The sequence below is a fragment of the Schistocerca gregaria genome, chromosome 8 (assembly GCF_023897955.1).
Source record: "Schistocerca gregaria isolate iqSchGreg1 chromosome 8, iqSchGreg1.2, whole genome shotgun sequence".
NCBI classification, from domain to species: domain Eukaryota; kingdom Metazoa; phylum Arthropoda; class Insecta; order Orthoptera; family Acrididae; genus Schistocerca; species Schistocerca gregaria.
The window spans coordinates 122,779,956-122,795,679 of record NC_064927.1 but is presented as its reverse complement, the minus strand read 5'-3'; the positions used below and the strand labels follow the sequence as shown (position 1 = coordinate 122,795,679).

Genomic DNA, 15,724 nt, shown 5'->3' with positions numbered 1-15,724 from the left:
AGCCAGTATGGATACGGTAGAACAGTTCTACATATTGACTTCTAAACATTATTTGATGTATTCGTACGAATAAGGTACATTTTCAGCAGAAAAAAAGGTGTTTCTTCTTTTTTCTGTTGTTTCACTTCTCAGAAATCTGCCATACATTCTTTGTGAAAAATATCTCGAAACATCCATTATGGATATTTTTAGCCATTTTAGTACAGTGTCCGCCTCTGTGACTGAGTGGTCAGTGCAAATGGTTGCATGGGGGGACCCAGGTTCGATTCCTGATATTGCCAGGAATTTTTCCTCGGCGGTAGGTCTGGTACAGGGTGCACTCGGCCTCGTCAAATGAGGAGCTACTTGACCGCTCAGTGTTGGCTCCATGGTCTGGAAAGTCTGAAAAACGGCCGGGAGAGCATTGTGCTGACCACATGCAGCTACATACCGCTCCCGCTTGACGCTGCGAGGTAGAGTATGACACGGCGGCCGGTAGACATCCCTTGGGCCTTCACGGTGTGACAAGATCCCATTTTTTCCGTTAGTTCACTATACCATTGCTAGCTTCTTAATTCTGATTCTACGCTGCCTGACTAAAACGTGGCGCACCGGGGACATGGTCAGATGTCAATGTAACTGCGTACATGTACGTACCAAAGGCAGGTACGTAAAGGATTAGAGTTGCAAATGCCTGAGACAGCTAGAACGGTCCCCAGAGTACATAAGCTTTGTCCTTGTTTAGTGCGGGTAACGCGTGGTCTAGGGGTAGCGCCTTTGATTCATAATCAAAATGTCTTCGGTCCCGGGTTCGATCCCCGCCACTGCCTAAATTTCGATAAATAATCAGCATTGGCGGCCGAAGACTTCCGGCATAAGAAGTCAGCCTCATTCTGCCAACGGCCTTGTCAAAGAGGGCGGAGGAGCGGATAGAGGTTCAGGGCAATCTCTTGTCCTAGGGGTGGGAAATTGCCCCTAAAGGCGGAAGAATCAGCAATGATCAACGACATGAGGATGCAGAAGGCAATGGAAACCACTGCATTAAAGACACGTAACGTGTATCCACAGGACATGTGGCCTGTAGTGAAGAAGTGTCATGATGATCTCTCCATTAGCAAAAGATTCCGGAATAGTCCCCCATTCGGATCTCCGGGAGGGGACTGCCATGCGGGAGGTAACCATGAGAAAAAGATTGAATAATCAAAGAAAGGGTAACGTTCTACGAGTCGGGGCGTGGAATGTCAGAAGCTTGAACGTGGTAGGGAAACTAGAAAATCTGAAATGGGAAATGCAAAGGCTCAATCTAGATACAGTAGGGGTCAGTGAAGTGAAGTGGAAGGAAGGCAAGGATTTCTGGTCAAATGAGTATCGGGTAATATCAACAGCAGCAGAAAATGGTATAACAGGTGTAGGATTCGTTATGAATAGGAAGGTAGGGCAGAGGGTGTGTTACTGTGAACAGTTCAGTGACAGAGTTGTTCTAATCAGAATCGACAGCAGACCAACACCGACTACGATAGTTCAGGTATACATGCCGACGTCGCAAGCCGAAGATGAACAGATACAGAAAGTGTACGAGGATATTGAAAGGGTAATGCCGTATGTAAAGGGGGACAAAAATCTAATAGTCATGGGCGACTGGAATGCAGTTGTCGGGGAAGGAGTAGAAGAAAAGGTTACAGGAGAATATGGGCTTGGGACAAGGAATGAAAGAGGAGAAAGACTAATTGAGTTCTGTAACAAGTTTCAGCTAGTAACAGCGAATACCCTGTTCAAGAATCACAAGAGGAGGAGGTATACTTGGAAAAGGCCCGGAGATACGGGAAGATTTCAATTAGATTACATCATGGTCAGACAGAGATTCCGAAATCAGATACTGGATTGTAAGGCGTACCCAGGAGCAGATATAGACTCAGATCACAATATAGTAGTGATGAAGAGTAGGCTGAAGTTCAAGACATTAGTCAGGAAGAATCAATACGCAAAGTGGGATATGGAAGTTCTAAGGAATGACGAGATACGTTTGAAGTTATCTAACGTTATAGATACAGCAATAAGGAATAGCGCAGTAGGCAGTACAGTTGAAGATGAATGGACATCTCTAAAAAGGGCCATCACAGATGTTGGGAAGGAAACATAGGTACAAAGAAGGTAGCTGCGAAGAAACCATGGGTAACAGAAGAAATACTTCAGTTGATTGATGAAAGGAGGAAGTACAAACATGTCCCGGGAAAATCAGGAATACAGAAATACAAGTATCTTAGGAATGAAATAAATAGGAAGTGACGGGAAGGTAAGACGAAATGGCTGCAGGAAAAATGTGAAGACATTGAAAAAGATATGATTGTCGGAAGGATAGGCTCAGCATACAGGAAAGTCAAAACAACCTTTGGTGACATTAAAAGCAACGGTGGTAACATTAAGAGTGCAACGGGAATTCCACTGTTAAATGCAGAGGAGAGAGCAGATAGGTGGAAAGAATACATTGAAAGCCTCTATGAGGGTGAAGATTTGTCTGATGTGATAGAAGAAGAAACAAGAGTCGATTTAGAAGAGATAGGGGATCCAGTATTAGAATCGGAATTTAAAAGAGCTTTGGAGGACTTACGGTCAAATAAGGCAGAAGGGATAGATAACATTCCATCACAATTTCTAGAATCATTAGGGGAAGTGGCAACAAAACGACTATTCACGTTGGTGTGTAGAATATATGAGTCTGGCGACATACCATCTGACTTTCGGAAAAGCATCATCCACACAATTCCGAAGACGGCAAGAGCTGAAAAGTGCGAGAATTATCGCAGAATCAGCTTAACAGCTCATGCATCGAAGCTGCTTACAAGAATAATATACAGAAGAATGGAAAAGAAAATTGAGAATGCGCTAGGTGACGATCAGTTTGGCTTTAGGAAAAGTAAACGCACGAGAGAGGCAATTCTGAAATTACGGCTAATAATGGAAGCAAGGCTAACGAAAAATCAAGACACGTTCATAGGATTTGTCGACCTGGAAAAAGCGTTTGGGGAACTTCACAGCAAACATAAACATAGCCAAAGCCTTGCAGACAAACAAAAATTACGTGAAGCGAAATGTAGTGTGAGGAGGGCTATGCGAGAGGCTTTCAATGAATTCGAAAGTAAAGTTCTATGTACTGACTTGGCAGAAAAATCTAAGAAATTTTGGTCCTATGTCAAAGCGGTAGGTGGATCAAAACAAAATGTCCAGACACTCTGTGACCAAAATAGTACTGAAACAGAGGATGACAGACTGAAGGCCGAAATACTAAATGTCTTCTTCCAAAGCTGGTTCACAGAGGAAGACTGCACTGTGCTTCCTTCTCTAGATTGTCGCACAGTTGACAAAATGGTAGATATCGAAATAGACGACAGAGGGATAGAGAAACAATTAAAATCGCTCAAAAGAGGAAAGGCCGCTGGTCCTGATGGGATACCAGTTCGATTTTACACAGAGTACGCGAAGGAACTTGCCCCCCTTCTTGCAGGTCTCTAGAAGAGCGAAGCGTTCCAAAGGATTGGAAAAGGGCACAGGTCATCCCCGTTTTCAAGAAGGGACGTCGAACAGACGTGCAGAACTATAGACCTATATCTCTAACGTCGATCAGTTGTAGAATTTTGGAACACGTATTATGTTCGAGTATAATGTCTTTTCTGGAAACTAGAAATCTACTCTGTAGGAATCAGCATGGGTTTCGAAAAAGACGGTCGTGAGAAACCCAGCTTGCGCTATTCGTCCACGAGACTCAGAGGGCCTTAGAGACGGGTTCACAGGTAGATGCCGTGTTTCTTGACTTCCGCAAGGCGTTTGACACAGTTCCCCACAGTCGTTTAATGAACAAAATAAGAGCATACGGACTATCAGATCAATTGTGTGATTGGATTGAGAACTTCCTAGATAACACAACGCAGCATGTCATTCTCAATGGAGAGAAGTCTTCCGAAGTAAGAGTGATTTCAGGTGTGCCGCAAGGGAGTGTTATAGGACCGTTGCTAATCACAATATACATAAATGACCTGGTGGATGACATCGGAAGTTCACTGAAGCTTTTTGCAGATGATCATCTGGTGTACCGAGAGGTTGCAACAATGGAAAATTGTACTGAAATGCAGGAGGATCTGCAGCGAATTGACGCATGGTGCACGGAATGGAAATTGAATCTCAATGTAGACAAGTGTAATGTGATGCGAATACATAGAAAGATAGGTCCCTTATCATTTAGCTACAAAATAGCAGGTCAGCAACTGGAAGCAGTTAATTACATAAATTATCTGGGAGTACGCATTAGGAGTGATTTAAAATGGAATGATCATATAAAGTTGATCGTCGGTAAAGCAGATGCCAGACTGTGATTGATTGGAAGAATCCTACGGAAATGCAATCCGAAAACAAAAGAAGTAGGTTACAGTACGCTTGTTCTCCCACTGCTTGAATACTGCTCAGCAGTGTGGGATCCGCACCAGATAGGGTTGATAGAAGAGATAGAGAAGATCCAACGGAGAGCAGCGCGCTTCGTTACAGGATCATTTAGTAATGGCGAAAGCGTTACCGAGATGATAAACTCCAGTGGAAGACTCTGCAGGAGAGACGCTCAGTAGCTCGGTATGGGCTATTGTTAAAGTTTCGAGAACATACCTTCACCGAGGAGTCGAGCAGTATATTGCTCCCTCCTACGTATATCTCGCGAAGAGACCATGCGGATAAAATCAGAGAGATTAGAGCCCACACAGAAGCATACCAACAATCCTTCTTTCCAAGTACAATACGAGACTGGAATAGAAGGGAGAACCGATAGAGGTACTCAGGGTACCCTCCGCCACACACCGTCAGGTGGCTTGCGGAGTATGGATGTAGATGTAGAGGTAGATGTGGAAAACACTGATAAGGAGAAGGGACAGTATGATAGGACATCTGCTAAGACATGAGGGAATGACTTCCATGGTACTAGCGGGAGCTGTAGAGGGCAAAAACAGTAGAGGAAGACAGAGATTGTGATATGTCAAGCAAATAATTGAGGACGTAGGTCGCAAGTGCTACTCTGAGATGAAGAGGTTAACACAGGAAAGGAATTCGTCAGTAGACTGATGACCAAAACACCCCTGGTGTGGTATATAAGTGGCCTTGAATAACATCAGACGTTGAGCGATCTCTGTCTGGAAAGTGGAGTTTTCTGTCACATACTTTACGTATCGTTCTCAGCACCCTCGTTGCGAGGCTCTATTAGTCGAGCTGGTCAAATCGTGCAAAATCTAGATTTTTGCTGCATTCAGATGTGACATGCATGAGGGCAGGCATTCTCATCGTCAAGGGGTGATCGTTCTGTTGTGTACCAAACACACCATATCTGCACCTGCCATACGACAACACGTATTGGACTCCCTGCAACATCTGTGTCTACTTGCACCACTGGTCGGGGCCAGCTGCTGTCGGTCTTGGGAACTACCGTCCAATGCACAGCCTACCGTAAACACCATGACACAAGCGGCTGTCTTGAGCAGAAAGGACGGACTACTGACGAATGTCGTCGCATTGTTTTCAGCGATGATTCGCGAATCTGCACTTCTCCAGAAGATTATCATTGCCGAGAATGGTCGCGTTCTATTGGGAGATCTCATTCTCCCGATGCTTTGAAGAGGCACAGCGGTGTTACTTTTGGCGTCATTGTGTGGGGAGCCATCAGGAATGATTTTAGGTCATGGCTGGTGGTTCAAATGGCTCTAAGCACTGTGGGACTTAACATCTGAGGTCATCAGTTCCCTAGACTACTTAAGCCTAACTAACCTAAGGACATGACACACATCCATGCCCGAGGCAGGATTCTAACGTGCGACCACAGCAGCAACGCGGTTCCGGACTGAAGCGCCTAGAACCGCTCGGCCAGAGCGGCCGGCTCGGCTGGTGGTGACTGAGGGAACTCCGACGGCAGAACGGCCTGTCACTCACATCCTACATCCTCATGTGTTACCTCTAAAGCGACAGTATTGTGGCGTCATTTATCAGCAGAAGAATACTCGTCCACACGTGGCACATGTCTCTATGAACTGGCTGGGTGATGATATACTCACGTGTCCATCAGTATCCTCAGATGTGACTCTGATAAAACATGTGTGGGTCCAGCCCACGTGTCAGCTCCATCCCAGTGCCAGTATCCTGGACACCAAGAAGAAGTTAACAACAGTTGTGAGCCAGCTCGCCTCAGCAGGGGACACCTTTCTCAACTGAACCAGAACAACCATCCTGACCAGAAGGGGAGCAACGTCATGCTAATAAATTGCCAAGTTATTTATGTCTATGAATCGATTTTGTAATTACTGTAATAACATCACATACCCTTACACCCTTCAAGTTTCATTTCATGCGCTCCTCCCTTACTGGATGTTCCACTTCTTTGATGAAACTGTAAATTCCGACGTTTTCCTATCAGGGACGATACCCCATGACGTGATGTAGCTTTGACGTTCCGCTTTTACTATGGACACTCCTCCATTTGACCACGACGTCGCCTCACCAATCCGTTCCGTTGACGTCTAGTGTGAACTGCCCGTAAACGGGGTATAGCAATATCAACGGAAGACAGCACTCTGTGAATATGTTGTGTACTGTTTTTATGTTTGTTGCCGGCTGCCTTCGTGGTGGTTGAATGCAATAGCGTATACAATTTGACGAGCTTATTAAAAACATAAAGAGAGGAAGGTCTGTGAGTGGTGAGCCGAATAGACTTTCATATTTTGTTCTAAAAGAAGTCAATACGATGATATTCAGTCTACGGTCCCGTCCAATCGACAAATCGTTGCCTTTAGCTGCCACATGAAGCCCATTTCCGTCGCTACCTGGATGGGATTCGCACACAGAAGTCTCCCAAACTACTTGCAGAGAGTTCATTTGTTAGGTTCCCTCAGTTTCGATTACAATTCTACGGGCGGTATCAACCACAGTCAGGAGGTATAGCTGATATTGAGAATCGTTACCACATCAACAAGTGGTGGCTAACGCACCTACACTCCTGGAAATTGAAATAAGAACACCGTGAATTCATTGTCCCAGGAAGGGGAAACTTTATTGGCACAATCCTGGGGTCAGATACATCACATGATCACACTGACAGAACCACAGGCACATAGACACAGGCAACAGAGCACGCACAATGTCGGCACTAGTACAGTGTATATCCACCCTTCGCAGCAATGCAGGCTGCTATTCTCCCATGGAGACTATCGCAGAGATGCTGGATGTAGTCCTGTGGAACGGCTTGCCATGCCATTTCCACCTGGCGCCTCAGTTGGGCCAGCGTTCGTGCTGGACGTGCAGACCGCGTGAGACGACGCTTCATCCAGTCCCAAACATGCTCAATGGGGGACAGATCCGGAGATCTTGCTGGCCAGGGTAGTTGACTTACACCTTCTAGAGAACATTGGGTGGCACGGGATACAGCGGACGTGCATTGTCCTGTTGGAACAGCAAGTTCCCTTGCCGGTCTAGGAATGGTAGAATGATGGGTTCGATGACGGTTTGGATGTACTGTGCACTATTCAGTGTCCCCTCGACGATCACCAGAGGTGTACGGCCAGTGTAGGAGATCGCTCCCCACACCATGATGCCGGGTGTTGGCCCTGTGTGCCTCGGTCGCATGCAGTCCTGATTGTGGCGCTCACCTGCAAGGCGCCAAACACGCATACGACCATCATTGGCACCAAGGCAGAAGCGACTCTCATCGCTGAAGACGACACGTCTCCATTCGTCCCTCCATTCACGCCTGTCGCGACACCACTGGAGGCGGGCTGCACGATGTTGGGGCGTGAGCGGAAGACGGCCTAACGGTGTGCGGGACCGTAGCCCAGCTTCATGGAGACCGTTGCGAATGGTCCTCGCCGATACCCCAGGAGCAACAGTGTCCCTAATTTGCTGGGAAGTGGCGGTGCGGTCCCCTACGGCACTGCGTAGGATCCTACGGTCTTGACGTGCATCCGTGCGTCGCTGCGGTCCGGTCCCAGGTCGACAGGCACGTGCACCTTCCGCCGACCACTGGCGACAACATCGATGTACTGTGGAGACCTCACGCCCCACGTGTTGAGCAATTCGGCGGTACGTCCACCCGGCCTCCCGCATGCCCACTATACGCCCTCGCTCAAAGTCCGTCAACTGCACATACGGTTCACGTCCACGCTGTCGCGGCATGCTACCAGTGTTAAAGACTGCGATGGAGCTCCGTATGCCACGGCAAACTGGCTGACACTGACGGCGGCGGTGCACAAATGCTGCGCAGCTAGCGCCATTCGACGGTCAACACCGCGGTTCCTGGTGTGTCCGCTGTGCCGTGCGTGATCATTGCTTGTACAGCCCTCTCGCAGTGTCCGGAGCAAGTATGGTGGGTCTGACACACCGGTGTCAATGTGTTCTTTTTTCCATTTCCAGGAGTGTATATGCAGCAATACTAAGAAATAGACAGTGTTGTTTTGACATACATTCGTGTATAAATCATGCATTTGTTACGTCATTTAAACCCTATTATTTTCAAACATGTGTGGTATCTATTCTTTCGAAAATGTCCGAAAAAACAGTCATCACATATATACAATTAAGTCGGGGACGGCCAATGGTCCCTTCTGTACATATGCACACTAAGCTCGAACTATTACGAGAATCGGCGAAATGACGCGAGCAATGAGGCTAACGGGCGAGGGGAACTACAATGAAAAATGAAATGAAATGAGCGTATGGCATTGTTGGCCGGGACGCCCCATCCAGGGAAGTTCGGCCGCCAACTGCAAGTCTTATTTCAGTCGACGCCACACTGGGCGACTTGCGCGCAGGTGATGAGGATGAAATCATGATGGACAACACAACAACCAGTCCCCGAGCGGAGAAAATCTCCATCCCGGCCGGGGAATGAACCTTAGCCCGCTTGCACGGGAGGTGAGCATATTACCACCCAGCTAAGCAGGCGGAGACTACACTGAGAACTTGGGTCTGACGGGAGGTGGGCTAAGACACTCCGTGCAGTTGTGATGGCCACTGTGTGAATGGTGCAGTGGATACAGGCGTGGTAGTTCAGCGTGTTCAGTTAGATGGTTAGCTACCGTCTGTAATAATAAAAAAAAACGAGTGACTGGCTGAAAGATGAACTTGAACGGGTGTTATGGGATGTACGCCACGAGCAAATGCACCGAAAATTAGCGAACACAATCGGATGAAAAAAAGGTGGTCAGAGTTTCTGCCTAGTAAGCAGGAGACCCGGGTTCGAATCCTAGTCCGGCATACATTTGCAACTTTGCCCACTGATTTAATCCATGCCCACTCGCAGCCAATGTTTGGAATTCCTATGTGTCTACTATTTTCTTTTGTGCGTGATCTCAGCGATTTTTATCATTTCTGCAAACCTTAATTTTGCTATACAACTGGAAGCGCCTTAGGTACATTTTTATGGTTTAATGGTCAGTTCATCAAGGTCACGCCGAAGTAAGAGAACAGCTTCACGCCACGTCATATTTGATCATGGTATTTGCTTGTTTTGCGCACTTGTACAGCAACGAACTCTGAAGCCGACTGTGTAGAAAAACAGTAGTACAAAGTACGATAAGCGGTAAAGATTTAAGCACCGAGTGAGGTGGTGCAGTGGTTAGCACACTGAACTCGCATTTGGTAGGACGACGGTGCAAATCTACGTCCAGCCACCCTGATTTATGTTTTCCGTGATTTTCCTAAATCGCTTCGGGCAAATGTCGGGATGGTTCCTTTGAAAGGGCTTCGCTAATTTCCTTTCCGTCCTTCCCTCATCCTATGGGACCTACGATCTCTGTTTGGTGTCACTTGAAGCAGAATTTCTTAGAACCACTGATTTGCATAGAAAAAAGGGATGTTGAACATTAACAGCAGAACTATAATGGACTATAAATTGATGTAATCAACAGAAAAGTGGTGACGATAAAATTTTAAAAGAGTGGCGAACATTGCAAGCATTGCTTCCTATACATGATAACAAAATTACGGTGGTCGTGAGACGCGATGGAGAAAAATAGGCAAGAAATAGAAAATAAAAAGTTATGAACCTGGAACATTGTCTTTAGCTGGAAATGCGCTCAGACACTCAACTGTCCGGGCACTACCTACGACCCCTCCTCTCAGCTTCATTTCCTCCAGTACCTATCTGCTACTCCCAAATATCGGCCCACCTACTGAGCAACCCAGACACGACTTCCGATCTCCCCTTTTTCCCACTCCCACATTGAGTTATTTCCATATCTCCCGCCTGCTCCCCGAAGCATTGGCATAACTAATGCTACTATGACAGGCAGTGCGGCATGTCTGGAGAGCTACGTCGGCAGGAGGTAGTCTTATTTTTCTTTGATTCTTTCCCACCAAAATCTTGATAATAAACTAGCAAATTACCCGTCGTAGCTTCGCCTGCGTCGCTCACTAAGAGAAAACAACGTGCTGTGATTTGTTGGGAGGTATTCATGAACAGTACCAGGGTTCCAGCGTTCTCCATGTTTTCAAATGTGTATATCTCGTTTAAACTACGAAATACGTGTTGTTTTCTGGAGGATTATATTCACTTTGATAAACTGGTTTAAAAAAAAAACTTATACACTATTTAAAAATGTAGTCTGCATCTGATACTGTTTCACCCAACAGACTGAGCCGCAATTTTGTATCAACGAAGTTTTTATACACGGAAAGAACTTTGCACTGTTTTGTTTTGTTTAGGACGCAACACACACTGTCGATAAATTTAAATGCCAATATAATATTAATTCTTCAACTCTCCTTCCGCCGTTTTGCAATAGACATCAGTAGCGGCAAGTGGGGTTCGGGTGTCATACAGTAAGCTTAGGCATCTATAAACATAATGCCATAAACATATTAGTCGATTTGTGGTTGCATCATAAGGTTATTCTCGATTAAGTACGTCAACTTACGTACCCATTTCTCGCCATTTGCAGGAAGTTTTAATTTTCAGCTTTAACATGAAGAACTCTGAGGCTGTGCCTATTAAAATGCTGTGTAAGGCCAATAGTGAGGGAACTATTAGTGGAAGGACGTGGAGAGAATATTTTCAACGCCTTAAGAACGGCGATTTTATTTATTTATTTATTTATTTATTTATTTATTTATTTAACCTGGCAAGATTAGGGCCATCAGGCCCTCTCTTACATCTAACCAGGCATTCTACTTATTTTACAGTCATATGTTTCAGTAGGCATGTTAAACTACATCTAATACAAAAAGTGAGATAAACAATTAGAAAGGTACACCTCGAAAAATGCATTATTGAAGAGAAAGATTTAAGATAGGAGTGCTGGCAGCAGGGAGTATGAGGGAGACTCATGGTGAAGGGAGGAGAAGAATAGAGAGACATGATGAAACATAATTAAGGAAAATATAAAGGAAAAGGAGACTGCGTGGCTAATAGAGATAGATGAAGATGAAGGCATCTCAGCAGCAAGATACGAGACGCTAGCTTTGCTATTTGACAGATGAGAGGATTGGCCTTGCACATTAATTTTGTGGAGAATTTTATGCGGATGATAGTAGGAAATGCTTCAACTTCTTCTTAAAAGCCACAGGAGATTGAATTTTCCTCAAGGTAAGGGGCAGTTTGTTCCAGAGGCGGACAGCGGCAACTGAGAAGGAGTTTGCAAAAGTTTTTGTTTTGTGAGTGGGCACAGTTAGGATACCAGATAAGAGTGACCTCGTGTTTCGATTATGATGGCATGACAGGTTTTTAATCTCTGAAGCTAGGTACTGGGGTGCTTGCGCGATGAGGAGTCGGTGAAGTAGACATAGAGTGTGGTAGTCACGCAGTTTGTCTGGCCGCAGCCACCCTAGCTCGGAGTATGAAGCACTAACATGATCATATCGGCGAATGTTGCAGGTGTAACGCACACAGGCATTCATGGTTAGCTCTAGCCGTCTTTTGTTTTCACTACTCATGCCTTGTTGAATCACATCACAATAGTGGAGGTTCGGTAGAACGAGTGCTTGCACGAGCTGGCGTTTCAAGTCCTGTGGGAATATGTTCCGAAACTTTTTGAGAGCATAGAGACAAGCAGAGGTCTTTCGGCACACTGCGACTGTATTCTCCGCCCAGTTGAGATGCTCGTCCAAAGTTACACCCAAGTTCTTCACTGTTTTCTGATATGGTATTGGAGTACCTTCGAGCAGAATAGGAGGTAGCCGTTGGCGGAAATCTGAACTTATTTTGACGTCGAAGATCGGCGGTGGAAGACAGAACGTTTTCGCAGCTACTGAAACAGACGAAGACAGTCACAGGACATCATTATCGAGCCCAGCAGTGAAACACAAACGGCCACAATACAGCGATAGACACGTAAAAGTAATTTTGTAGCAGGTCAGTTCTCGGCCCCATGTCGCAAAACCCGTTAAAATACACACGGAAACGTTGAAACGAGAAGTCCTATCCCTCCCTCCGTATTCTCCGTGCGTTGCTCTCACTGACTATCACCTCTTTCTATCAGTGGCATACAGTCTGGCTGACCAGCATTTCCGATCACATGAACAAGTGCAGAATTGAATCGATTCATGGATCCTCACAAAAGACGCTCAGTTCTTCCGCCACGGGATTCGTTTGCTATCTCAAAGATGAGAGAATGTAGTAGCCAGCGATGGGCAATACTATGAATCATAATTCTTTTGTAAGTTTTCACAATAAAGCCCCAAACTTCGAGAAAAAACGGCGGAAGAAAAGTTGTAGACCTAGTTTTTTTTTTATACTGGGTTTTTGCAAAACTCGTTTAACTGCCATTAAAATACGAGTATATGGTCTGAGGCATACATAAAATGTTTTAGATCCTAATTTTTCAACTTTTATCAAGGGGATCTCCCGTTTAGACCTCCTTATGATCTATAACACGCCGGCCGGAGTGGCCGAGCAGTCCTAGGCGCTACAGTCTGGAACCGCGCGACCACTACGGTCGCAGAGTCGAATCCTTCCTCGGGCATGGATGTGTGTGATGTCTTTAGGTTAGACCTCTTTGTGATCTATAACACGCCGGCCGGAGTGGCCGAGCGGTCCTAGGCGCTACAGTCTGGAACCGCGCGACCACTACGGTCGCAGAGTCGAATCCTGCCTCGGGCATGGATGTGTGTGATGTCTTTAGGTTAGTTAGTTTTAAGTAGTTCTAAGTTCTAGGGGACTGATGACCGAAGCACTTAAGTCCCATAGTACTCAGAGCCATTTGAACCATTTGATCTATACCACATTGTTAAGTCGTTCCTCCCATTACGAGAGTCACTCCAAAAGAATTGCAGACTATTTTTGTAAAAATACAGTTTTCATTCTGCATGTGTGAAAGTTTTACAGTATGTAGATACATCCTTCGCGCTGGTTTTAAAACTTAGTTGAAACTGTTCCCGTGAGCGGCACCGTTACAGCATGTCTTCAAGATGGCTGCCACACTTGACGTTCGTCAGAAGCAACGTGCTGTTACAGAATTCCTGTGCTGTGAAAACGAGACAGTGGGAAACACACACAAGAGGTAGAAAACGGTGTATGTAGGTGCTGCTGTCGATCGCAGTACAGTTAGTCGGTGGGCAAGCAGGTTACGTGATGAAAGCGGGCACGGCAATATTGACGACCATCTTCGCAGCGGGAGGCCTCGTACTGCACACACTCCAGACAATGAGCAGAGAGTTAACGAATTGGTGACTGCTGAAAGACGCATCGCAGTGAACGAATTGTCACGCTACGTTGGGATAGGGGGAGGAAGTGTTTGCAGAATACTGGAAGTGTTGACGTTAAAAAAGGTTTGTGCCAGGTGGGTTCCCAGGATGTTGACAGTGGCTCACAAAGAAACAAGAAAAACGGTACGCAGCTAACATTTGGAACAGTACGAGAATGGTGGAGATCAATTTCTTGGAAGAATTGTGACAGGTGACGAAACATGGCTCCATCATTTTTCACCAGAGACGAAGAGGCAATCAATGGAGTGGCATCATGCAAATTCACCTAAGGAAAAAAAAAAATTCAAAACCACACCTTCTGCTGGAAAAGTTATGGCTACGGTGTTTTTCAATTCCGAATGACTCTTGCTTGTGGACATCATGGCAAGAGGAACCACCATAAATTCTGAGGCATATGTGACGACACTGAACAAACTTCAAGCTCGACTGAGTCGTGTTCGACCACATAGGCAAAAGCTGTTGCACGACAATGCACGGCCACATATCAGTCAAAAAACCATGGAAGCTATCAGAAAACTTGAATGGACAACACTGAAACACCCGCCTTAGATTCCTGACCTGACTCTATGTGACTATCATCTCTTTAGGAAACTGAAAGACTCTCTGAAAGACTCTTTGAAGACGATGACTCCCTTGTGCACGCTGCCAAACAGTGGCTCCAGTATTTCAAAAAGAGTCTTAATCGCATTTATTATTATTGTTATTATACCGCCAACCGGTTTCAACCAGACGTAGGGGTCATCTTCTGGGCGTTTACACCATTGGTCGACTGCTGGTGTTTTAAATGGCTCTGTGTACTATGGGACTTAACATCTGTGGTCATTAGTGCCCTAGAACTTAGAACTACTTAAACCTAAAAGGACATCACACACATCAATGCCAGAGGCAGGATTTGAACCTGCGACCGTAGCGGTCACGTGGTTCCAGACTGAAGTGCTTAGAGCCGCACGGCCACACCGGCCGGCACTGCTGGTGGTGTCACTCCTGTCTACATAACGGCAGGAAACTATCCTGTAGACAGGAGTGACACAAGCAGCAGTCGTCCAATGGTGTAAACGCCCAAAAGATGACCTCTACGCCGATTGAAGTCGGTTGACGGTATAATAATAATAATAAATGCGATTAAGACTGTTTTCGAATTATTGATTAATCATACTAATCGCTGCTTCTCCCCACAACCATGTTGTACAAATATCCAACAGGTTGGTCCAGAATTTTACCGTGCGGGTATACAAGCGCTGGTTCCAAGATGGCGTAAGGCCGTTGAGAGGGATAGAAATGAATTGGAGAAATGAAAATATTGTTCCTATAGGATGTATCTGCACACTGTAAAACCTTCAAACATGTGGAATAGAAAATGGAGTTTAAAAAAATAGTGTGCATTTCTTTTGAAGTGACCCTCGTAATTTAGTGCTGGTGACGCCCACGGCGATACTAGCTAGTGACTGACAGAATTACCGAGTGCTCCCATGATCTCGTCGAAGTTGTCGTCGGCGGCTTTCTCGAGCTTGTACCTCAACCCCACGCACTCCTCCAGCGACATGGCCCCGGCTCTCCTGGGTCCAGAACGTGACTGCTGCACACTGCGGACGCAGCTCGTGCACTGGACGCGCGAATTTGCACGCCCGCTACGCTGTTTACGTTGCGGCAGCCGGCGCGGTGGGGACTATATACAGCCGCGAAGGCCGTCGGTAGGACTGGAGGGGAAGCCGCCGGCTATGGCTGCAGAGCTAATGCGCACGCGCCGGCCACAGCCCGAGGAGGTCCCGAGCATCCTCATATGCGGACGTCGAGTGTCCCCGCCCCGCTTATCTCGTCCTCCTTATCCACATTAATTCGTATCTCTGACCGATTCACACTCTTTCGTCAGCAACATCTCTTCCCGGAACTAACAAGTTCCTGGATCAGCTACAGCAAGAAAGTGACCTTCAGCTCCATCAGAACTGACGCAGTCACACTTAATGCTCCGCCACAGTCTTCGTCTGCTCGCGTCTTCAGTGTCGCCGTTCTACGCCAAATTTCACTGTTG

The 15,724-nt window shown here is 46.2% G+C and overlaps 1 protein-coding gene across 2 annotated transcripts in view; it reads right to left on the bottom strand.

Annotated features, from left to right (window-relative positions):
- Nucleotides 1-15,419, bottom strand: part of LOC126284719 (fatty acid-binding protein, muscle-like) — a 112,197-nt gene extending 96,778 nt beyond the window's left edge. Inside the window, exon 1 of one of the 2 annotated variants that reach the window (XM_049983853.1) lies at nucleotides 15,154-15,419. In XM_049983853.1, coding sequence (XP_049839810.1) covers nucleotides 15,154-15,238 — 85 coding nt within the window. In that variant the 5' untranslated portion in view covers nucleotides 15,239-15,419. The remainder of the gene's footprint in view (nucleotides 1-15,153) is intronic. The other variant, XM_049983852.1, reaches the window with a different exon arrangement.
- Nucleotides 15,420-15,724: the final 305 nt, after the last annotated feature.